Below are 24,173 nucleotides of genomic sequence, written 5' to 3'. Positions count from 1 at the left end.
AGCAGAACGTGCGCACTTAACCGCTGCACCACCAGGCTGGCCCCTGGTTTCCTTATTTGTCCTGTGGTAGGTCAGGGCCAGCATTAGAAAATCAGAGTATCTCCCACCAGCCAACCCATTGTAATTCTGACTTTGACCATTATCACTCAAGGCTTTACAATCTGGATCCAGATACACCTGATTAACTTTGCTGAGGCATACTCCCCTTTCACTCTTCTTCAAAAGCATATCCAGCAAAAGTCACAAATTTATCAGGCAAGGCCTGATAGAGTTAAGAGCTAACTAATAAAAGGATGCCTAGGCTTAATTAAAGGATTATTGCTGCTATCATGTAAATCCATTGGTAGGGAAGAGAGAGGAACTTGAAACACTCAGAGCTTCTTTGTTTCAGAAGACAAGGGGAAGGATGTGTGAAAATCAGAAACGGCTTACAGGAGCTGATCCTCTGATAAATTTCCAGGCAGAGCCAGCCTGCCTGTGGGGTAGCTTCCTCCCCCAGTAGCCTCTTCTCCGTTTTTATCTGAATTTTCCCTATCGCCCTTGTCTCATTCCTCTTCTGTTCCAAATAACATGCGACAAGAGATTTTCACATATTGAGGTATACAGGGTAACTATTCGGGTTCAAAACTGACTCATCTTGAACTAAAAAGTCTCATTTACAACCTATCAAACATACTTTGTACATCTGCTTAACCATTAAAGTAAAGAATGCACTCCCTTAAGAAAAGAATGTATGCTTCCCCTCCTATGCCTTACTGGTAATGCCAGGATTAGTCTGTTTCCTGATATCACGGTCATGTTGACCTGCTAATTTGCAACTGAATACCTCTTTGAAATTTTGATAAAAATGTATCCTGGGTGTGTTTAATGTATGCTGTTTGTTCCAAGACAGTATATAACCATTCTATACACTCCACTTCTTTGGTGCCCTTCCTTCCTTGTGGAAGGAAGGCCCTGGGCTAGTCCTCAGAGCTGGCTCATAATAAACTCACCCCAATTTTGATTTATAGATTGGCTATGGATTATGTACGTTGACACATGCGTTATAGATCCCTTATGGTTAACAAGCATCTTCGTTTTAAAACAGTGAAGACTTTTAAGGGGCCTCTTTCCTATCATCTTTCATATATGTGTTAGTTTTCATATGTATGTCAGTTTAGATTGCTTCATTAGCAATCCCTGTCTGAGACAGCTGCGTTGGAGGACAAGGATTTTTTGTTTGAGGTAGGGGAGGAGGTGCTCCGACCCGCATTATTGACTCTACTGGTCCTCACAGGTTGAGTCTTGACCCCTCCCTTCCTTCAGCATAGCAGCCACCATAGCAATCTCTCTAAATTCAAACAATTAATTACATTATTTCTTTCCTTAGAAAGGTCTATTTGCTGCTTTTAGGATAAAATCCAAACTCCTTGGCCTGGCGTTTTAAGGCTCTCCTGGATCTGATCCTAAATTACCACCCAATACCTTAGTCTAGGCTAATCATTGTTCTATTACCAGATGAAGCTTTTAAAAACCTCCAGTGGGGGGGCCAGCCCTGTGGCCGAGAGGTTGAGTTCGTGTGCTCCGCTTAAGCGGCCCAGGGTTTCGCAGGTTCAGATTCTGGGCGCGGACATGGCACCGCTCATCAGGCCATGCCGAGGCAGTGTCCCACGTGACACAACTAGAAGAACCCACAACTAAAAATACACAACTATGTACCGGGGGGCTTTGGGGAGAAAAAGGAAAAACAAAATCTTAAAAAAAAAAAAAAAAACGAAACCACCAGGGGGCTGTCCCCGTGGCCAAGTGGTTAAGTTTGAGAGCTCTGCTTCAGCAGCCTGGGGTTCACTGGATCAGATCCTGGGCGTGGACCTTCACACCACTCATAAGGCCATGCGGTGGCAGCGTCCCACATAGAAGAACTAGAATGACTTACAACTAGGATATATAACTATCTACTGGGGCTTTGGCGAGAGGGAAAAAAAATGAGGAAGATTGGCAACAGATATTAGCTCAGGGCCAATCTTCCTCACCAAAAAACACCCAACAAAAAACAAACAAAAAACAAAACCCTCCAAATCTTTGTACATGCTGATCTTTCTGCTTGCAATATTCTTTTCCTATTTTCTGCTTGGTGAATTCTATTCTTTTTTCAAATATTAGTTTTCTATAAACCCCTACGTCTCTCCAGGCAGAACTAATCCATTACTTTTCAAGGCTCCCATAGCATTCACATATATATATTTCTATTACATCATTTTTCATATTGTATCATAATTATTTATTTAAGTATCTGTTTCCATGGCTATGTTGTAAGCATATCTAGAGAAAGGGCTGTCTTATTTTTCATGTTTCTTTTTTTTCTTCTTCTTCTTCTTCTTCTTCTTCTTCTTCTTCTCCCCAAAGCTCCCCAGTACACAGTTGTATATTTTAGTTGTGGGTCCCTCTAGTTGTGGCATGTGGGACGCTGCCTCAGTATGGCCTGACGAGCGGTGCCACGTCCACGTTCAGGATCCAAACCAGCAAAATCCTAGGCCACTGAAGCAGAGCATGCTAACTTAACCACTCGGCCACAGGGCTGGCCCCTACTTTTCATGTTTCTATCTCCAACATCCAATATAGTGCTTGGCACACAGTAGGTACTCAATAAACATATATTATATTAATCATACAGTTTAGTGATACGTAGGGTGTTTTCAGGTTGGGATGCCACAGTACAGGGTTTAGGAAACCTGGAAAGAAGGATGAGAAAATGTGTGTGGGTGTGTGAAAGGGAATGTTTAAAACAGAAAAAGGCGATCAGAGTATAGTAAAGACTTATTTTACCTATTTCAAATTTTTATCCAAGGTGCTCATGAAAAAGGGGAGGAAACCTCCTTCTCCTCTTCTCCAGCGTTTAGAAACCAGAACCTAGGTCACGATTACACCTATCTACCATTTGTCACATTGTTTCTCATTTCTGATTAACTGATTTATACATGAATATTTGGAGTCTATCTTGTTGATAAATTAGGGGCTGCCTGGCTTATGCTTTAGCATCACCAAATTTGTGTGTATTTTTTCTAATTATTTCATGTGCTTAAATGTCTTATTTAGTCACTTACACTAAAAGCTATTTGCGGGCAGGGACAATTTTCTTTTTGTATAACCCACATGGTATCTAGCATAGTATTCTGGATATAGAAAGCATTTATGTGATCTCCAGATATTTCTCAGAGTGTTTTGTACACCAGGCACCATGAAAAGTAAAGGGCTAAAGAGCACACAGTCTATGCTTTCTAAAAGTTCACACTCTGGTTGGGGAATTAAGCAGGAAGTACGAAGTCAGCTCCTCTCCCTGTAACCCAAAGCAATGAAAGAAGCCTACCTGACATAGAGGGAAATGGGCACCACGGTGTTGAGAATAATGAAGTAGGACCAGAACATGAGGATGGCAGACACAACTGACGAAGAGACATATTCTTTCCATGGCAGAAAATTCTGGAAGTAGTAGCCTTTCTTATTCTCCCAAATGCCATGCCCAACTGCTAGGATAAAACACATGCTGCCTAGAAACAGGAAAATCTAGAAATCAAAAAAAGAATTAAATTAACATTTCACCCAAGGCATGTGCTGCTTCACTTCTATCTTTTAGAGCTCTCTCTCTCAACAAAGCGCCTCTCTCCTGGGACGGCAGGAGCCCTGTAGTTCCCAGGCTGCAGGCAGGAGTACACAGGACAGCAAAGAAAGTCCAGCAGGAGCCATCCTTGGGATTTTGAAGGGAAATAACAGTAACTAAAATATATTAACACTAATTAAGTGCCAGGAACTGTGCTAAGTACTTTACATATATTATTTAATTTAATATTATAATACCCCTTTTTTTTTTCACTGAGGAAGAGTCACCCTGAGCTAACGTCTGTGCCAATCTTCCCCTATTTTGGATGTGGGTCACTGTCATAGCATGACCACGGACGAGTGGTGTAGGTGTATGCCTGGGAAACGAACCCGGGCCTCCAAAGCAGAGTGTGCCAAACTTAACCACTAGGCCACGGGGCCGGCCCCTGTAATACTCCTCTTTTAATAATAGATGAGAAACTTGATATTAAGAGTGGAAAAGCATTTTGCTTAAAGTCACTTAGCTACTAACAAGGAGAGACAGTTTTTGAACCAGTTCCAGAATCCAAGCTCTTAATTATTCTATTACTGAAGTGAGGTGCTGCTTTAACAAAGTCTGAAATGTATGGTGTTAGCTTAGCAGTTGCGGGTGGGTGAGTGGTAAGAAAAGTGATATAAAAGACTGAACATATGGCAATCATGTTAACAGTAAAGACTTGTAAAACAGGAAGACAGACCATGTGCCTACTAAGCCTATAGCTGCAAGGGAAGTGGTCAGGAAGAATTAGAATATTATTGTGTGTTGGCTGCCTTTGACAATGTATTAAAAGAAAGAGTTGAACTAGGGAAATAATTGGCCAATTTATAAGCAGAAATGAAAAGGAACAGAGAGAAATTTGGGTCATCATAGGAGTGGAAAAGTCTATTACTTTTAGACACCAAAGAGGCAGAGATAAAAATGAGATCTTAAGGAAATAATTCTTTCCAATTGAACAAAGTGAATCAGCCTGGAAGCAAAGTTCAGATTAAAGATGATATTTTCTTTTTTTTTTCATGAAAACATATATGTTTAATTTAAAAAACAACAATAAAACGAACACTTGTAAATCTATTACCCAGCCAAGAAAGAACATTATCAAGACCATATGTACACCTCTCCAACTGCATCTCTTTTCTTCAAAAGATTATGTTTTCTTACCCAAGATTATTGTTCCAGATAACCTCAACTTTCTTGCCATTAAGTTGAGAGAGAATGGCATGGAGGGGCAAGAAAGCAAAGAAATAAGACAAATTAGAGAACTATGTTTAGAAAAGAACTTTGGGGGAGAAGGGATAACACTCCCAAACTCACTACCAGCATTACCCTAGGACCAAAGCTAGAGACTACCAGGACACTACGAGAAAAGAAAACTATAGGCCAATATCCCTGATGAATATAGATGCAAAACCTCTCAACAAAATACTAGCAAACCGAATTCATCAGCACATTAAAAGGATCATACACCACGATCACATGGGATTTAGACACAAACGGAAGAAAGTGAAAAAGACACCAATAAATGAAAGATATCCTGGGTTCACAGACGAGAAGAGTTAACATTGTTAAAATGTCCATACTACCCAAAGCTATCTACTGAGTCAATGCAATTGCTATAAAGATTCCAGTGGCATTTTTTTTTTGTTGATTTTTGGTTTTGGGGGTTTTTTTTGAGGAAGATTAGCCCTGAGCTAACATCTGCCACCAATGCTCCTCTTTTTGCTGAGGAAGACTGGCCCTGAGCTAACATTCGTCCCCATCTTCCTCTACATCATATGTGGGATGCCTGCCACAGCATAGCTTGATAAGTGGTAGGTAGGTCTGTGCCCAGGATCCGAACTGGTGAACCCTGGGCCGCCGAAGCAGAGTCCACGAACTTAACTGCTGTGCCACCAGGCTGGCCCCTCCAATGGTATTTTTTTACAGAAATAGAAAAAACAATCCTAAAATTTTTATGGAACCACAAAAGACCCTGAATAACTAAAGAAATCTTGAGACAGGAGAACAAAGCTGGATGCATCATATTTCCTGATTTCAAACTATAATACAAAGCTATAGTAATCAAAACAGTATGGTACTGGTATGAAAATAGACATAGAGACCAATGCAACAGAATCGAGAGCCTAGAAATGAACCCATGCGTAGATGGTCAACTACTATTTGACAAGGAAGGCAAGACCACTGAATGGAGAAAAGGCAGTCTCTTCAATAAATGGTGTTGGGAAAATTGGATATTCACATGCAGAAGAATGAAGCTGGACCTCTGTCTTATAACACTCACAAAAATTAACTTGAAATGGATTAAAGACTTAAATCTAAGACCCCAAACCATAAAACTTCTAGAAGAAAGCAGAGAGAAAAAGTTCCTTGACATCCGTCTTGGCAATGATTTTATGGATATGACACCAAAAGCACAAGCAACAAAAGCAAAAATAAACAAGTGGGACTACATCAAACCTCAAAGCTTCTGCACAGCAAAGGAACAATAAACATAATGAAATGGCAACTATGGAATGGGAGAAGATATTTGCAAACCACACACTTGACAAGGGGTTAATATCCAAAACCAATAAGGAACTCATACAACTCAATAGCCAAAAAACCAAATAATGCATTTTTCCAAATAGAATAGACATTTTTCCAAAGAAGCTATTCAAATGGCCAATAGGTACATGAAAATATACTATCACTAATCATCACAGAAAAGCAAATCAAAATCACAATGAGATATTACCTCACGCCTGTTAGAATGGCTGTTATCAAAACACAAGAGATAATAAGCACTGGGGATGATGTGGAGGGTGCACTGTTGGTGGGAATGTGAATTGGTATACCTTTATGGAAAACAGTATGGAGGTTCCTCAGAAATTTTAAAATACAACTACCATACGATCCAGCAATTCCACTTCTGGGTATACATCCAAAGGAAATTAAATCACTATCCTGAAGAGATATCTGCACCCCATGTTCACTGCAGCATTATTCACGATAGCCAAGACATGGAAACAACCTAAGTGTCTAGTGACGGATGAATGGATAAAGAAAATGTGGCGTGTGTGTGTGTGTATATATATATATATATAGATAGATAGATATATCTATATATCAGTGTGTGTATATATGTGGATATATATATGTACAAATACACGTGTATTTGTACATGTAAAAATACAAATAGAATATTATTCAGAATAATGTATGCTATTCCATACAATAGAATATTATTCAAAAAAGAAAGAAATTCTGCCATTTGTGACAACATGGATGAAACTTGAGGGCACTGAGCTAAGTGAAATAAGTCAGATAGAGAAAGACAAATACTGTATGATATCACTTATATGTGGAATCTAAAAAACCAAACTCATAAAAACAGAGAGCAGAGTGGTGGTTTCCCGGGGCCGGGGGTGAGTACGGGGGAATGGGTGAAGGTGGTCAAAGGGCACAAACTTCCAATTATGAGATGAATAAGTTTTGGGGATGTTTGTACAGCATAGTGACTGTAGAGAACAAGCCTGTTATGTATATTTGAAAGTTCCTAAGAGAGTAGATCTTAAAAGTTCTTACCACACACAAAAAAACTGTAACTTTGTGAGGTGATGGGTGTGTTAACTAACTTTATTGTGGTAATTATTTCACAAATACATACCTATATCAAATGATTATGTGGTACACTTTAAACTTAATGTTATATGTCAATTATATCTTAATAAAGATGGAAAAAAGTGTTAAAAAAAGAATTTTATATAAATGGAATCATATACATCTTTTTTTTTCTGGCTTCTTTCACTCAACATAATTATTTTGAGATTCATCCACGTTTTTGCATCTACCAATCGTTCATTTATTTTTATGGATGAGTAGTATTCTATTGTATGGATGTTGCACAATTTGTTTACTAATTCATCTTTTATTGAACAGTTTGGTTGTTTCCAGTTATCGGCTATTATAAACAAAGCTGCATTGAACATTTGTATACAAGACTTTGCATGAACAGACACTTTCATTTCTTTTGTAAATGTCTAGGAGTGGAATTGCTGAGTCCTACAGTAAATTTATATTTAACTTTTTAAGAAGCTGCCAAATGTTTTCCGAAGTGGTTGTACAATTTTACATTCCATAAGCCTATATGCCCATATGCCTCTAGAGAAGACACATATGATATTATTGTGAACCACCTCTAAGTCTATTCAATGGTCTTCAAATCTGTGCCCTTTGTCACAAAGTGTGACTAGCTCAAAGCAACTGATCGCTACTACTAGATGATCAGAAGTCTCATCTTTGAGTCACTGATGGGAAAGTCTTTGAAGACAAGAGTAGAAAAGCAGGAAGAGCAGGTCTAACTGGGATCATTCTCAGAAAATGACATTTTAAAAAACTTTAATTATGAAAAATTTCAAACACATATTAAGGTACATAAATAGTACAATGAACCCCTATGTACCCATCACCTAATTTCAAGAATTATCAATTCATGGCCAGTCTTATTTCATCCAAACCTCCTCTTCCCCTGCCCTCCCTTTTATTTTAAGCACATTTCCCACATTATATAATTTTATCTGTAAACAGTTTAATATGTATCTTTAAAGGATCTTATTTAAACATATAACCACAATACCTTATCACTTAAAGAATTAACAATGAATCCTTAATATTCAATATTTGAGATTTGAGAGTTGGGTGAGGGATGGGAAAAACGAAACAGAGGACGACTGAGATAAAACAGAATAAAATCTGCTTTTATTCCTAGCCTAGTGCAGATTCATTCTGAGTAGTTCAGCTCTTTGTGATGAAGGTCTCTTTGGGACCATACAACCCTTCCTTCTCAGTCTTACTCCCACTTCCTCATCCTTCTCTTCAATTAGTCACATGAAAGCAAGGCTAACCTCATGGTTCAGATCGAACCTCAATGATGAGTTCCACTGGCCCTGCCTTCCATTTTGGATAGTCTATGTGGCCAATATTAAATTTGGGACTATATTGCTCTACCTGCCAGTTCTCTAGGCCCTACTTCATCAGCTCCAGTGGGAAAAATGGAGAAGGTAAAATGAATAGAATAAACTGTTATAATTTATTTATAAATATAAATTCATTTATTTATTCTAAACTATTAGAATAAATAACTTGAAACCCTCCAAAGCTGTGGGAGAAAATGACAGGGTGACCTTCAGCATCTCTGCTTCATCCCTGTTTCCTGGATAACTGAGTATTACCCATGGTTTCCAGTGATGTGCCCTGCCTCCACTGTTAGACTAGGAGTCCCCAAACCAGATCTTTCTGCTCAGACTGAGTCACCAGAAAGGCAAATCACTTCTATCAGACCCAGCCCCAGGGGGAAGGGCTTCCCCCCTCAGCGTGAGGTCCACAGGGGCAGGAGAGTCTGCTTTTTCCTCATTCTTAGAGCTTTCCCTGCCATCCTGAGACTTTCTAAGTCCTTGCATATGTTGTTTCTTATTATTATGATGGAGTTTATTGGTACTCAGGCTCTAAAGCTTCACCTTGCTTCCGCTCTACACAAAGAAAAAAACAAGAATTTGATTTTTGCCACAAACCCCAAAGGTTACGTGTCTGCCAGATTTTCCTGTAAGAAACATTTCCAAAAATGGGGAAAACATGAAGTGTTTAAATCAGGAAGGATTTCTGCTCCAGCTTCAAGAAAATGAGAGTGCATTACATCTAACTACATTGACAATGTCCTGGAAAAAATACCACATAAACAACACTGCTGAGCTGGTAAGAACCTAGCTAGTTCAGGAACCTCTCTTCATTTAATAACAATTCAAAAGACATTTCCTGAGCACTGCTTGGTGCAAGGCACTCCCAAGAGCACAGAGATGACTGTGACATAATTTCTACCTTAGAGGCTCATAATTTGGTAGCTCAGCTGTTCATTCATTTTTTTCACTAACTCAACAAATAATAATGAAGCTCCTATTATGTGTCAGGTGTATTTCTAGGGACTGGGGATACAGTGGTGAAAAAAGACAATGTCCTCACTCTCAGAGAAATTACAATCCTGCAGACATAGGTGGACGACACACAATTTAAGAAATGGAAAAATATAACTTAACTAGTGCTAAGTGACATGAAGAAAATAAAACAGGTTAATAGAATAAAGAAGGTCTTGGTGGGGGTGGCTACTTTAGATAGGGTGACAGAGAAGGCTTCTCTGAAAAGGTGGCATTAAACGAGGCCATGCAAGAAGCAAGCATACAAAGACCTGGGCAGACACTGCCAGCAAGGTTAGAGGTCCTAAGTTAGAAACAAGTTTGCTTTCTCACTTCATTTGTAGTTTGCCTGGATATAGATTTCCAGGTCAAAATAATTTTCACTTAACAACTTTGAAGATATGACCCTATTGGTTTCTAGGACCCACTGGTGCTGGTGAGAAATCTGATGGCAATCTAATTCTCCTTTTTTATGGATATCTTATTCTTATCTCTACAAAAATTCTGAGAATCTTCCCTATGCCCTTAGAGCTGTAACATTTCATGATGTTTAATGGATGTTTTAAATCTGCAACTCATACCCTTCTCCAATTCTAAGACATAATCGTCTATTATGACAATGTTGTCCCTTCCATTTTCTCTTTCCAATACTCCTGGTAGATGAATTTGGGGTACCTGGTTTGATCCTCCATTAAAAAAAGGTATTTATCTCACAGATTCTATCACTTTGTCTTTTTGTTTTATGGTCTAGGAGAGTTCTTTCTTTATTTCAGCCCTTTTAATGACTCTTTAATTTCAGCAATTTTTAAATTCCAAAATTCTCTTTTGTTGTTGTTCTTAGATTGCTTTTTTCTTCTTTTTTATTTTTAGTAACCTATTCTTATTTTATTTATGCAATTGCTTCTTCTAAGAAGAATAATAAGAATTTTTTGCAAATTCTTCTCTTTTCTCTTCCCTAAATTATAACCTGTCTATTCCAGGGTCAGTTACTCTATTTGTTCACCCTCATCCTTCTCTTGTGTGCTCCTGGTTTCCGTTTAGTCCCCTTAAAAATATGAATAAAAGAGTAGTTTGATCGCTCTATATTGCTAGAGTATGTTTTGTTTCCTTTGGTTACTTTTGTTTCCCCAGCTGGCCTGTTCCCTGACTGGGAAGATGGCACCATGGATTCTGTGTGGGTAGGCAGTCTGTGGGTAGGCAGTTGTTTGACAGGTTGCACCCGAGGGTACACAAGGAGCTTGCAGGAAAACTTGAGCCCCTCAAATTTATTTTTATTTATTTACTTATTTATTTTGAGGAAGATTAGCCCAGAGCTAACATCTGCCGCCAATCCTTCTCTTTTTGCTGAGGAAGACTGGCCCTGAGCTAACATCAATGACCATCTTCATCTACTTTATATGTGGGATGCCTACCACAGCATGGCTTAACAAGCAGTGTGTAGGTCTGCACCTAGGATCCGAACTGGCAAACCCCGGACCACCGAGGCAGAATGTGCAAACCTAATTGCTGTGCCACTGGGCCACCCTGAGCCCCCCAAATTTAAAGTAAAGTGAGTTTTACTCTGAAGTGATGACACCCACATTAGAAGCCCTAGTCCTCTACAGATAGGTTGTTAAATTTATTTAGAAAGCAGTCCTCTTGTTTGAGACTGGAGGCAAATACATTGTTCCTGCTATATGTATACTATCAGGGTGGTAGGATGATTCAGAGGGCCAATTACTGCCCACGTTGTTTTATGGGCAGTTTTAAAATTAATTATCCTGATTATTACCTCAGCTCCCACGCCTGCTCTCCACACCTGCTGACTCTAGCTTGGAGCTACTCTTAAGCTCTGTTAAGAAGAATATATTTCCACTGAAGCTCTCACCACTCAGGTTTATCTATCAGTATAATCTATCTACCTTCTGCTTTCCAAAAACTCATCAACTCTCGGGTCTGCTGATGGTTCTTCATCCTCTGTCAGGGCTGTTAGTTATTTATTTCCTGTTTCTATTTCTTTACAGTCATTTCACTAGGCTTGAAGAGGAAGTCTCAATGCCCTTAAACTGGATGCCCCAAAGTGAACGTAATACCCCAGATAATATTCCATACTTTCTAAAGAAAAGATTGCATGAATAACCTCACAAATGTAGTAATTCACAGCAGTATTCTGCCAGCTTAGCTGCCCCGGGCATTCATGTGGCCTCTCTGCTGCTTCTGCCTTGTGAAAACCTGAGCAGAGAACTACATTCTCCCTGGAGACTCATGCCACAATCCCTCGATACTCCTGCTCTCATCTGCACTGGGGTTCTCTAGGCCTGCTATTCAGCTGTCATCCTAGGACTTCCTTTCACCGCTCCCACATCTCCTGGCTTCCATATCTTCTTTCCTGGTTTACTCTCTTGTTTTGCTTGAGTATACACTAGAAGCTTCTTAAGAGAGGATGCACGATGAGTAAATTTTTTTAAGTTTTTGCAAATATGGATATTATTTTATACTTGCATATTATTGATAGTTTCACTGGATTTAGAATTATAGGCTGCAAACAATTTTCTGGAGGACTTTTGAAGGCACAGATATTTACCTTCTGCTGTTCTGTTGAGAAGACCAATGCTATTCTGCTTCCTGATCCTTGTGTAGGACCTTTTATTCCTCTCTGGAAGCTTTTAGGATCTTCTTTTTAATTTTATAATTTCTCCACATGTGGTCAATCTGGCATGTTAAACAGGACTTGCCATGTGTTTTAATTTTGTCTCCCCAAGGAGAGATAGCAAGTATAGCAGAAAGAGCATTGACTCTAAAAACTTATGGATAGATGTGATTATTAAATAAAATCATGTATGTAAAGCATCTGGCACATATTGATGTGATGCCTTACTCCTCACCACCCTCCCCCCCGTCCCTGCTACCAATGAACTTAGACACTTGCGGGCTAGACCCAGGTCTTACATGTCCTCACATTTCTCACATCTAGCACATACTGGGCACATAACAGATTCTCAATAAATATCATCTGATGACTTGATAAGTCATAGACTGTCTTTGCCATTATTTTTCTGTGGGATTTTATTTATGATATTTATCTTTACTGTGTCTTAATCTGCATCTTCATCAAAGGGGGAAAATACTTCTTGACTTGCTTATTGTTCATGGATGTAGTGAGACTGCAGTTAGTGAGTGATGTGAAAATATTCTAAAAATATAAAATCCCTCTACAGATGTTAAGTATTATCGCTGCCCTTCAGATAGGTAAACAAGTAGTTGAACCTTTCTAGGCATATGTGACACATCCTATTTTGAAGACAGCCTAGGCTAAATGACCTAGCTTACTGTCTAATTATGTATGCTCCTAATATTGTCAAAGGGATATCTGCCTATATCACCTTCCTGAATTCTCAGCTGTGAGTCTTCCTCATTAAGAAACCAGGAAATGTCACTTCATTTCAACTGCTGAAAGCTATGCAGACAGGAGCAGAAAGAGAAACATAGTGGATACTAGTTTTTGGTCTCAAAGCTGAATGAAATTTCCTAATTTTCTAAGACTCCATTTACTAAATCTAAAGGATTTAGAAGAACTGTGATAATTCCCATAATAAATAGTGGAGAACAGGCAGTTTATAATTCAAATATTAATGAGAAATGTATAGAAAGAAAAGGCATCTTTGAATTTTCAAAGTCTTAAGCAATCAAGTGAAAGTAAAAATGAAAAGTCATGGAATTAAGTATAGACAGCACTGGAACTGATAGTTATGCAAAGAAGTTGTAAAGTGAAGAAATTAATCTGTCCATATCTAACAAGAATAAAGGCAACCTGTATACGACAGCATGGAAATAAACTGATTAATTAGTCTTCATTTTAAACTTCTATTATTATTATTATCAAAGCTGATTATCTATTGAAGCTTTTCAAATTTCTCTTCTTACCAGCAGAATCCTCTATTTATCGACTGATATCTTACAGAACATTTCAAGGTGAAGCTGCTGTTCTTGAAGCAGGAATTCAGGACGAGGAGCCAGAACAAAACTCACTTGATCTTCTCTATTCCCCATGCGTAGACCTTAGACTCCTCTCAGAAACAGAGTTCGAAAACCATCAGTTTAACTAAGGTGTTATATTAGTCTCAGTAAGGTTTTATTAAAGTGATTTTTTGAAAACTGGTTATGAGAAAATAAAAAACTTGTCTTAATTTCTAAAGCAGGCTCCTTGATCCACTCCCGTACCACTAATCAAAGCATCAAATCTTAAACAAACTGTGACTGTCTTCCACAATAGAGGAATAGAGTAGAGTCTCCCTTGTCAATTGGCTCTGTTTTTTTCTGCCTCAGACATTAGTATGTGGGGTCCTAAAACTGCTTGAGATATTCAAACAACCACATTCTGAACTGGAAATGTCAGCTACTGCTGTGGACGGAAGGGAAGTGTTTCTATTCGTAAAGAAACAGAAAAAAGTCTTTAACTTACCCAGAGCACAAGGACATTCATGAGATGGTCTATGTGTGTCCGTTTAAAGGTGGACTTTCCACAGTTCTGCATTAATTTAGTGTCTGGCCCTAAGTGAAACAGAGAGACATCAGCTCTTAGAATCACTGAATATACTCAGAGGCTTGAAATTGGGTTGAAACGTACTTTTGTGATCACCTAATCAAACCTCTTTCCAAAGCCAAAAGATAAAGCTCTGGAGAAAGGCTCATAGTTGGTGCTAATAACTCAAAGGATGGAAAATTTGTTTTTAAGGATAATCCTAACTACTTCTGCAAAGTGCAGCAATGCTTACGCCTCTCTTTGCAGCACCTTAGACAGTCTAGTCTTTCATAGATGAGTTAACTCAGAATACGAGCCACAAGCTTCTCTCTCATGACCATTCAGTTTACTTAGCTTAGAAAAGGGATTTTTCTGATAAAGAGATTTCCACTTTCTTTTGAGGAAGCCCACTGCTAGACCATGCTCTATTAAAGTTTCTAATTGGGAAAGGGAGAAAGGAAAAGGCAATGGCAGTAAGGAGGAAGCTGGGGACCTGAGACTTTTCTGGGATGGAGAGAGATTCCATGTTTCCTCATGACAGGGCAGATAGTAAGCAGAAGTAAAGAGCTTTTAATGGCCACTGGGAGTAGAGTTGGAAAGTGCTGACCTGAGATATGATGACGGAGACAACATAGGTTTAGAAGGAAGCGTAGGTAGCAATTTATCCGGTCTTTTCCTATCTGAATATTATTCTTACATGTACTCTAATAAAGGAATTTCATCAACGTTTACACATGGGGGAGCTGGAACTTCCCTGATATGTGGGAAACACTGTGAATGCAGGGCGTAAGCTATGCCATTCTTTCCTGTTAAGCATTCCTTGAAGGGCTTGAACGCACGAGAAGTATGCCTCAGAGCCTGGAAGCTACAAGGGACAGTATCTTCAAAGGGTCCTTACAAAGACCGACCCTCCCCAGGTTTCCAGAAGGATGTAGAGATCATGGTAGAACTTGGTCATCATGTAGCAGAAACAGCAACCCAATTCTGCACTGAACACCTTGGGATACTCTTAGGTGGCATCAGTTCTCTTCTGTTCTAAGCTTCCCAAAGCCCCCAAAGATTTTTCACTACCACATAACCACCCGAGAGTCAGAGAGAAATCTTAACTAAATTTATGCTGGTTGGTAATCTCACTGCTGTTATTTTAGGGAAAAAATCATTTGCTGAAAAATGAGCTTTTTATGTGTGGCAATGTGTGGGGGTAGCTGCTGAAGTAGAGTGAAGAAAATAAATCTACTTCAAATCTTTTGAGTTTGGGACTAGGAAGCCTGGAGGCTGCCAGTGTTGGTGCAGAATCAATGAAGAAACTTCCACCAAGGCCTCCCTGGACTCTGAAGCTTCTCTCTAGGGCTTAGATCCCATTATTTTGCACAGAAGTGAGGCATCTAGGATCTCCACGTGTAGGAATGAAGTTTCTAGAAGGGGAGCTCTGACTTGAGTAGTATTCACTGTGGTAAATCTTCCTTGATGCTATCTTCAGTGTCCCTATCTTCTTATGGTGGTTGTTGTCATCAATGCCCTCTGTCACTGGGCACAGGGTAGCACAGAAGCTTCCTCTGTTTTCCTGAACCATAAAACCCAAGAAAATCCCTCACTAATTATAAGGGATTATGGTTCTAAATGACATCTCAGGAGGGGACTGCTAATGATCCACTACGCCTTTTCTCAGGCTTGAACCCTTCACATTATATTTTATATTCTCCTTCATAACGAGCAGTGAGTTTATTTTCTCCTCATGGGAGTAATCCACATGTATACTCTCCCCTTTCACATTTTCCCCTTTCACATGCTAATTCTATGCGTACTTCTTCTATATGTATACTTTCTCCTGTGTCCAGATATGGTTGGAAAGACTCATGAATGCCTTATGATTTTGGAACACAAAGCATTCCTCTAACAAAGGCAGTGCTGATATGTTGGCAGCTCATTGCTTGGAAAAAAAGAACTCATTTTTTCCCAAGAAAAAAGTTTTTTAACTCATCCATCTATCCATCCCTCCATCCATCTACCTACCTCCCTTTCTATGTGTCTCAAAGCCACGGTGTTCTGATATACACCTGAGCGCCATATCTACATCCTGAAAACGAAGTACCTACAACCTGCTGATGAATAGAATCCAGCAGGCTGGGGGTCTGACTGTGGCTCCAGGGAGACATACCTGTATAAATTACCAAGCCATAGCACCAATCTGTGTTCCTGATGACGCAGCCTCGGAGCAGCAGCTTGTCATGGTCCAGGATGTAGTTTTTTCCCTTATAAGTCAGTATTCCTGCGAATTTGTCCAACTTGTTATTGGGAGACTCACACCTCACTTCTCCTGAAGAAAAATGAAGGAGTAAGAGTCCTGGCTCTGTAATTGTAGGCCTTTCCTAACAGGACAGAAGGAGGCTTAACCGAAAAGAGGAAAGAACATTTCTCTTTCAAAATACATACACGTCTTTTTCCTATGCTCTCTCAGCTGCTGCCCTTTCTTACCAGCTCCCTTTAGAAAGGCAGACAAAGATTTCTGGGCATCACAGAAGAGTACTTCTGTATGTGACATGGATCATCCAGAGAGAGAAAAACCCACATGATAACTTATCATCATCACTGCCAGATCACATGAGCTCTGAATCTGAAGAAATTAAAAAACTACTTAAAACAAATCTAGTATTTTTTTCAAAATGGAAATAATTTGACTTTTCCTGATTAGTAAAGTAAAATATGCCCTTCGTAAATATGTATAGACTACTAAAAGGAGAAAGTAACTCACCCATTGTGTACAGGTAAGTGCTATTAATCTTTTGAAGTTATCCTTCCAACTTTTTTTCTATACATGTACTCATAAACATATGTATGTTTCCAAAAAAAGTTTACATTATATATACTATGCACGGTCTATTATAATCTTTTTTCACTTATTGTTTTTTTAGTATGTTACTTACATGTAAATAAATATCAATTTGCATATTGTTTTTCATAAGTTATACGGAATTCACTATATGGACGTACCATACTTTAGTCCTCTACTGACAAAAATTTGGGTGAGCAAACCTATTTCCTAACTCACCATCAAAGGCAGACAGCAGCTTTAGATTATTTTCCATGTCACTGGTGACTGAGATGGCCTGCTTCACTTTCAGGTTGGTTTCACTAGAGTAAAGGACACACAGTCACCAGAGTACAGCACACATACACAACAGCAGCACAGGTCCAGTTTCTCCTGCTTCTTCAAGGGGTTTTAGAACATAGATGTTGCCAATAGAGCTTGGACTGGAGGTCTGAGTTGTAATAGTCGCTCCCACTGTTCTCCTCACTCAAGGAGAGTGTCCAGCTTCCATAAGGAAGCTGAATGTTAGCCCACTCACTGCCCTCTCTCCCTGCTCTCGCTCCCTTCAACATACTACCACTACTTTAACCAACCCATGAGATCTTGCTGGTCAGATGCTCCAGAGAAGCTGAAGAGACATCACAAAATAACCTGGGGATGGCACCTTCTCCCATCAAGGATAAGGAGTAGGTCCTGGTAAGAACCTCACACACCTCTGGGTAAACATACTTCTTCCTTCATAAATATTTATAGGACCCATGGAAGGATTTCAATTAACCATTTGCTGATACAGGAATGCACAGAGACAAAAGCAAAAATGAAAGCCACATTTCAAAAAGCTTGTGGGCACCAGGAAGAATAGCTGTAAGAATGCAGATCAATACAAGACTCCACAGGACATGCTCTCTGAAGATGGCCTCCATTGTCCTGAGACCTTAGCTTTTGCACATTAATGAATTTCTACCTTAAATCCCTTATAGAATATGGCATTTTATCAGTAAATAATTACCTCCATACTCATTTTGTTCCCCCTAGAAACTTTAGAACTCTATTCTGAAATTTTATAGTTTTGTTCACCTCTGTCCTGCCACTCAGCATTATTGAATACAGCTAGACAGAGTGTCTCCAGTTTAGAGATGAAGAATATTGGGTTTATTTACCCAGATTCTACACCCAGTGGATGCTCTATTGCTGTCAAGAGCTAGCCTTAGACTTGAGGTCCCAAGAGTCTGGCCTCCTATCCCCTCTTATCTGGATATTTCTAGCCTCTTTAGCACTACCATCTGAGAATAAAATCCATGCTGTAAGAAAAGCTTTCTCTTAGTGAGAAATCACTCTAAGTTGGCTCAGTCATCTTAATGGACTATCAGGAGAGAACACTTACCCATCCAGTTCTGCTGTTTCTATATATGTCAGACTGTAAGGCTCACTGCTAGAGAGTAACAGCATATCAGCCTGTGGTCAGAAAAGTCAGAGAAGATAAGGAAAGCAGGAAGGCAGACTTTTACCGTTATGGTATGACAAAATCAGTTACTTCAGGAAAGATGTTCATCCTAAGAATTTTACAGACATTTGGTTTATTTTCTTTGTCTAGGACACATCACTGCTAACACACACACCCCTCCTAAAACTAGTTACACTTTACCTGTGGCTCTGGTGAGAGGTGGACAGAACAAGCTTCTTACCACAGAAGCTGTCAATCTCCAGAGGCAAAGTGAGGCAGATGAAAGTCACCAAAAGCAGAGGGAGCAGAAGTGCTAAAAGGGTTCCCTTGTGCCCACTCAAGCCAAAAGAGCAAAAGCCACAGCCCAAAGAGGTACTCACCGTGACAGACTGATTATTTTCTACTTTTACTATATCTCCCACTTGGATATTCATCCATTTGTCCTCTTTCATCCTGTAAGAAAATGAGCCTTGAACGCTTGCTCTCTGAGAATTTCCCCACAGCCCTGTTTTGACAACCAAGAAAGAAAGAAAAAAAAAAAGAAGCTGAGATGAAGTCAAGGCTCTAAGGAGGACCAAGCTGGTTTGTGATGCATCCTTGCTACAGTCAAGAATGGGGCCCATTTCTCTTGACTTCAGGCTATAAGGGTTTTCTAAAATGCTATGGAAGTATATGCAGACACACACACACACAATTATTCTTGTAAAAGTAATACATGCATATGGTAAAAAAAATTCAAATAATAAAAAGTACGTAAAAGGAGAAAGTAAAGTTTTCTCTCTCCCCAGACAGTAGTTTTGCTTCCCCAAGGTAGCCACGGTGAGTAATTTTTGTGTTTCCTTCTAGAAAATATTAATTGATATAATCACGTATAGCATATACACTTAAAAATTACATATTAGATATATAATTGTCTGCACTTTGCATTTCTCATTTAATAATACACCTTAGAGAGCAGTTAAAGAAGATGTGGCTCATTCTTTTTTTTTTTTTCCCACATAGTTGTATATTCTTTGTTGTGGGTCCTTCCAGTTGTGGCATGTGGGATGCTGCCTCAGCGTGGTTTGATGGCTCATTCTTTTTTGATAGCTAAAATGTACACTATAATATGGCTATACTAATTTTATTTATTAATGTTAAAACTGGATTACTTTTGAGCCCATAGAATCCACACTTGCCATAAAAGGCAGCTTAGCAGTAGGAATGGATTCTACAATAATGCTGGCAGCTCTCTTTCCTCTTCTTTTTTGTACCTCAATTCCCCCAACTGCATAGGATCCATAATTCCTTCCTTCCTGATAAAGGACTAAGCAAGACATTCACATTGCCATAAGCATTGTGGAAAGATGAGCTACCCCTTTGCAACAATTCTATTATGCCAAGCACCCACAGAGCTGGAAAGAGAAGGCACATCTAGAGATCACTGCCCATTTCACCTCTGAATGAAGCCATGGTATCTGCAGGCATGACATACATCACCGCTTTGCCAGACACACAAAGGCATGGGTGCTCCTAGAACACCCCTTCTGAGAATATAGCTGCTTTGGGAAGGGCCACATTTCTTTTATCCAAAAAAAAAAAGTCCACTTGTATAAATTTACTCTTTCTTTTAGATAACTTTTGTTTCCAATTCCAGGGTTATATTTCTTTAAATCTTATTACAAATTGAATTTTCTCTGACTGTTATAACATAAGTGTAAGTCCTTGTAAGATGACTACTTATATATTCTTGTGCCTCCTTGCCTGGGTTTCAAGTGTCATCTCTATGCAGATAAATCTGAATAGGTTTATTTTGTTTCTAATTTTCAAATCTAGTTGATAGCACTGAAGGGTAGTAGTAACTACAAGCCTCTGAGAAAGACATCTGAGTATTTGTTTTATTTTGTCTGGATTCCACGTTCACTTTTGCTGGTCCTCTGGTATTCTCTCTGCTGTGATTTTCACCAGTAAAAAATGACAAGAAGGGCTACAACATTCTGACTTCTCCTGGAGATTTAAAGCTTGTATTTTGTTACATAAGGACCTGTCAAATTATTACCAATTTGTTCCTGGACGTTATAATAACTGCATGTCCCAGATTTAGGAGAGGGGAGATGTGTCCTTCTGATGGAAAATATTCAGTCCTGTTGGGCCGTACATTTTTAATTTCCAGGCATTGCATTCTAACTTTCGGTTTAGGAAAATATGGTCAGAGAGTTAGAGAAGGCAATATTCTCTGTTTTATGTAAACGCTACCTCCTGGAGTTCTGTAACACACTGGTACTTTTCCTACTACAAACACTCAGAAATGCTAGATAAAATAAAGCCAACATTCTTTCAAAAGCAAGGCTATGCTTACCACAAAATAAAGAGCCAGGGAAAAAGACAGGACTGAAATCCAGAACAGTAAGAATGTTCTGAAGCTCTTTTGCCCTGAGTGGGGGAGGGGATTGCAAATCTCAATAATTAGTAACTTGAGTTTTAATTTAGCCCACCAGAGGGACAAGAGATGAGTCCTTAGGGTCTTGGGAGGCAGGGAGCTAGAACTAAGAACCACTCATAAAGCCAGGGCTCTGTAAGGGCGACAGCACTAGGGAAAGAGTGGTCTAAAAAAAACCATCAACCTACTGGCAAGAAAGTTTGTCACTGTTACTCTGGAGGGTTGGGGGTCAGGGAGCAGAGGACTCTCCCCTGAGAATCTGTAATCTCATGAAGTACGTGGTTCAAATTTATACCTGCTCCAAATTAGGTCTCAGCTGGTGACACCCCTGAGTTACTTGGTGGAAGCAAATACAAAACCCCTCAAGAGGGGCACAACCTCAACTAAGGCCACTTAGAATTTCCCATAAAGAAAGTGCCACTAAACAAGTGTTTGTAACTAAAATTACTGAGAAACGAAAACAAGAGAAATCACAACTTGCAAAATAAACATACTTTTTCAATGGCAGCTCTGCTCAGACCCATGTGTTCTAGAAAAGAAAGCCACTTTCTGGAATATAGACTGTTTCAACAACCAGCCTCACCTTGAGGGTTAAATTAATCAGACACTCACTGGCTGAAAAAGTCTAACCAGGGCCCTCCTTGTGAACTCCTACCCTAAAACCACTCCATGACAAATTTTTCTCCAATATCCTTATGCACTCAAGCTACTTGGGGAGTTCCCTTGACTAAATTCACTTGGTCAGTAACTCCCTAGCCTCACAAATTTTCTAATAAACTCAGTTTTGTCTTTTCTTTTCTTTTTATTTCTAATTCCTCCCTTCCATTCTTTTTTCATTTTTTTTTACTTCTTTTTTTCCCCCCTGCTTTTTCTCCCCTAATTCCCCCAGTACATAGTTGTATATTTTAGTTGTGGGTCCTTCTAGTTGTGGCATGTGGGACACCACCTCAACACGGCCTGATGAGCAGTGCCATGTCCGTGCCCAGGATCCGAACCGGTGAAACCCTGGGCCACCAAAGGCGGAGTGGGCAAACTTAACCACTCGGCCACAGGGCCGGTCCCTTAATTTTCTTTTTAATCACAATTGACCTTTTTGGTGGTATCTTATGGGAGGCTACAACAGACCAAAATACTTGAGGAAATAATCCCCCATAAGTGACAATCAGCAGCCACAACAAATAACAGGATTAGATGCCAAAGAACTTCATGTAATAGAATTATATGATTAAGTCTAAGGCTACCATGAAAAAAGACTGGATCTCAATTCTTTTTAAAAGATTGGCACCTGAGCTAACATCTGCTGCCAATTTTTCTTCCTCTTCTTTTCCGCAAAGCCTCCTGGTACATACTGTATACTCTAGTTTTGAGTGCCTCTGGTTGTGCTATGTGGGACACCACCTCAGCATGGCCTGAGGAGCTGGGCCATGTCCGTGCCCAGGATCCAAACCAGTGAAACCCTGGGCCACCGAAGCGGAGCGCACAAACTTAATCACTCGGCTACGGGGCCGACCCCTGGATCTCAATTTTGAATTCCTTCAGGTTTGTATTTCTTTTCGATCATGCACACACTGGTCACTTTTCCTTTCATACAATCTATTTGTTGAATTCTTCCCCATCCGTTAAGGCCTAGCACAAACAACACCTCCTCCAGAAAGTCTTCTCTGATTCCTTTAATCAGCTACAATTGCTCATTTTTATTAATTCCTATGACAATTTTTCGTACCTCTTATGATAGTCTTCATATTTTGCCTTATATAGAAATTATGCCTGCTTCCCTCCATTTCTGCCCAAGGTAAATTGCTCAAATTTTGAAGGCTCCCGCCAAATATAAACAGTGACCCAACACTTTAGATAGCTATGACAAAACACCACAGCGATGAGGTCAACACCAATACTTTCTTTAGATTATTAACGAAAAGATGACCTGACCAAAGGCTATAGTAGAGTGGGCAATAAGCCATGTCAGAATTCACTGATGTTCTAAAGACCAATGTCTCCATGCTGATCACTGCACTAATAAGAATCACTTGCATATTAACACCACATCATAATTTTATTAATTGCTTTAACATATATTATTTCATTTTCACAAGCATCCTCTAAGCTAGATAATATTATCTCCACTTTATAGACAAGAAATATGAGGCCCCGAGAGGTCTGAGGCAAGGTCTGAGGTCACATAGCAAGTTCAGGACATGCTAGATCTAGAAACAAATTCTTCTCATGTCCAACTTTTCACAGTCCTGAATTACCTTTCCAAAGCACCCAACATGTCAAGCTTTAGCAAGGCCAACTTTCTCCCAGAGCCAGTCCTACCTAACCGGCCTCCCTAGGAGGACTTACCTGCCGTTTGTCAGCACCAGAACAGAACGGTTGTTGACTTGATTGTCATTTTGGTGCCTTTTCTAAAATTACACAAGAAAATGTTCTGGAAATAGACATAGAGCAAACTGCATGTGGAAGGTTAATATTTTGAAATATTACCCAATGTAGTTCTCCTTCTTTGTAATTGTCCTTTACCCCCAAAGCCTTCTACCAATAAAACCAGGACAAGAAGCTGATTGTCTCTGAAAAGTTGGGAAGGGAGGTCAGAAAAAGAAGAAGGGAGAAGAAAGAGACAAAATCTTGGTTTTAAATATCAAATTTGAAGCCTGGGGGAGTAACGAACAACTTACGTCAAAAGCCAGAGAGGAGAGAATGCACAATGGTGGGCAGGACTAGAGCCTCATATTCCTTCATAGGTGCAAGGAAAGTTTCCTCAAGCATCCCCCATCCCCACCCCCAACCACAGTCAATGTACAGAAGCTTCTACAGTGGATACAGTGAAGAAGGAGGAACAGAGGTCTTCCATTCAAAGACCAAATAGAGAGGGGGCAAATACAGGATGTATCCTGATGCGAGGATTCACATGAATTCCCTCCTTCCAGTTGAGATTATTACTCCCTGGGAAAAGGGCAGGACTGGGAAGAGGATAGAGAGAATCCTGAATTTCTCAGAATATTTATCCTAAAGAGACTGAGTTCTAAACCAGAAGTAACTAGGTTATCCTGAATTGGCAAGTTTAGTTTCCAGCCCTCATTAAAAAGGGTTGGGATGGTGTGATGGTGGTTATGAGCTATAGTGAGTTTAGTTATAAATAAATAAAGATACATTTTTGCACATCTGAATTGTGACCGAAATTTAAACCACTACATGTGCTTACCCTGGGTTTAAAGAGTTATACAGTGAAAGAGCTGGAGAAACATCCTGCTCTCAAACTTTGGTCTAAAAATCTAAACTGGCAAAATCAGAAGGACTCCCTTAGAGAAGCTGCAAGCAGGTCAACAGGACCAGCTTCCCAAATCCCACTAGGAGGCAAGGTACTGAGTCCTCATCCTCAGCCTTCTGTGTCGGGACTGCTGTAAGGAGCAAAGAGGAAGCCGTGCAGCACTCACTGGGAGCC

The 24,173-nt window shown here is 39.6% G+C and overlaps 1 protein-coding gene across 39 annotated transcripts in view; it reads right to left on the bottom strand.

The window, feature by feature from the left end:
- LOC100068071 (phospholipid-transporting ATPase FetA) overlaps positions 1-24,173 on the bottom strand; it is a 129,300-nt gene that overhangs the window by 42,231 nt on the left and 62,896 nt on the right. For 21 of the 39 annotated variants that reach the window (XM_070250619.1, XM_070250626.1, XM_070250623.1 and 18 more), the window contains 7 exons: positions 23,075-23,136; positions 18,693-18,765; positions 18,253-18,323; positions 17,109-17,191; positions 16,218-16,376; positions 14,000-14,088; positions 3,347-3,543 (listed from right to left, as the gene is read on the bottom strand). In XM_070250619.1, coding sequence (XP_070106720.1) covers positions 3,347-3,543; positions 14,000-14,088; positions 16,218-16,376; positions 17,109-17,191; positions 18,253-18,323; positions 18,693-18,765; positions 23,075-23,136 — 734 coding nt within the window. Of the gene's footprint in view, positions 1-3,346; positions 3,544-13,999; positions 14,089-16,217; positions 16,377-17,108; positions 17,192-18,252; positions 18,324-18,692; positions 19,076-23,074; positions 23,137-24,173 lie in introns of those variants that run through there. The other 18 variants (XM_070250638.1, XM_070250642.1, XM_070250648.1 and 15 more) reach the window with 4 other exon arrangements.

This window comes from Equus caballus, chromosome 25 (assembly GCF_041296265.1).
Source record: "Equus caballus isolate H_3958 breed thoroughbred chromosome 25, TB-T2T, whole genome shotgun sequence".
Taxonomy (NCBI): Eukaryota; Metazoa; Chordata; class Mammalia; order Perissodactyla; family Equidae; genus Equus; species Equus caballus.
Note: the sequence above shows the minus strand (reverse complement) of the source record. Positions and strands in the feature narration are given on the sequence as shown.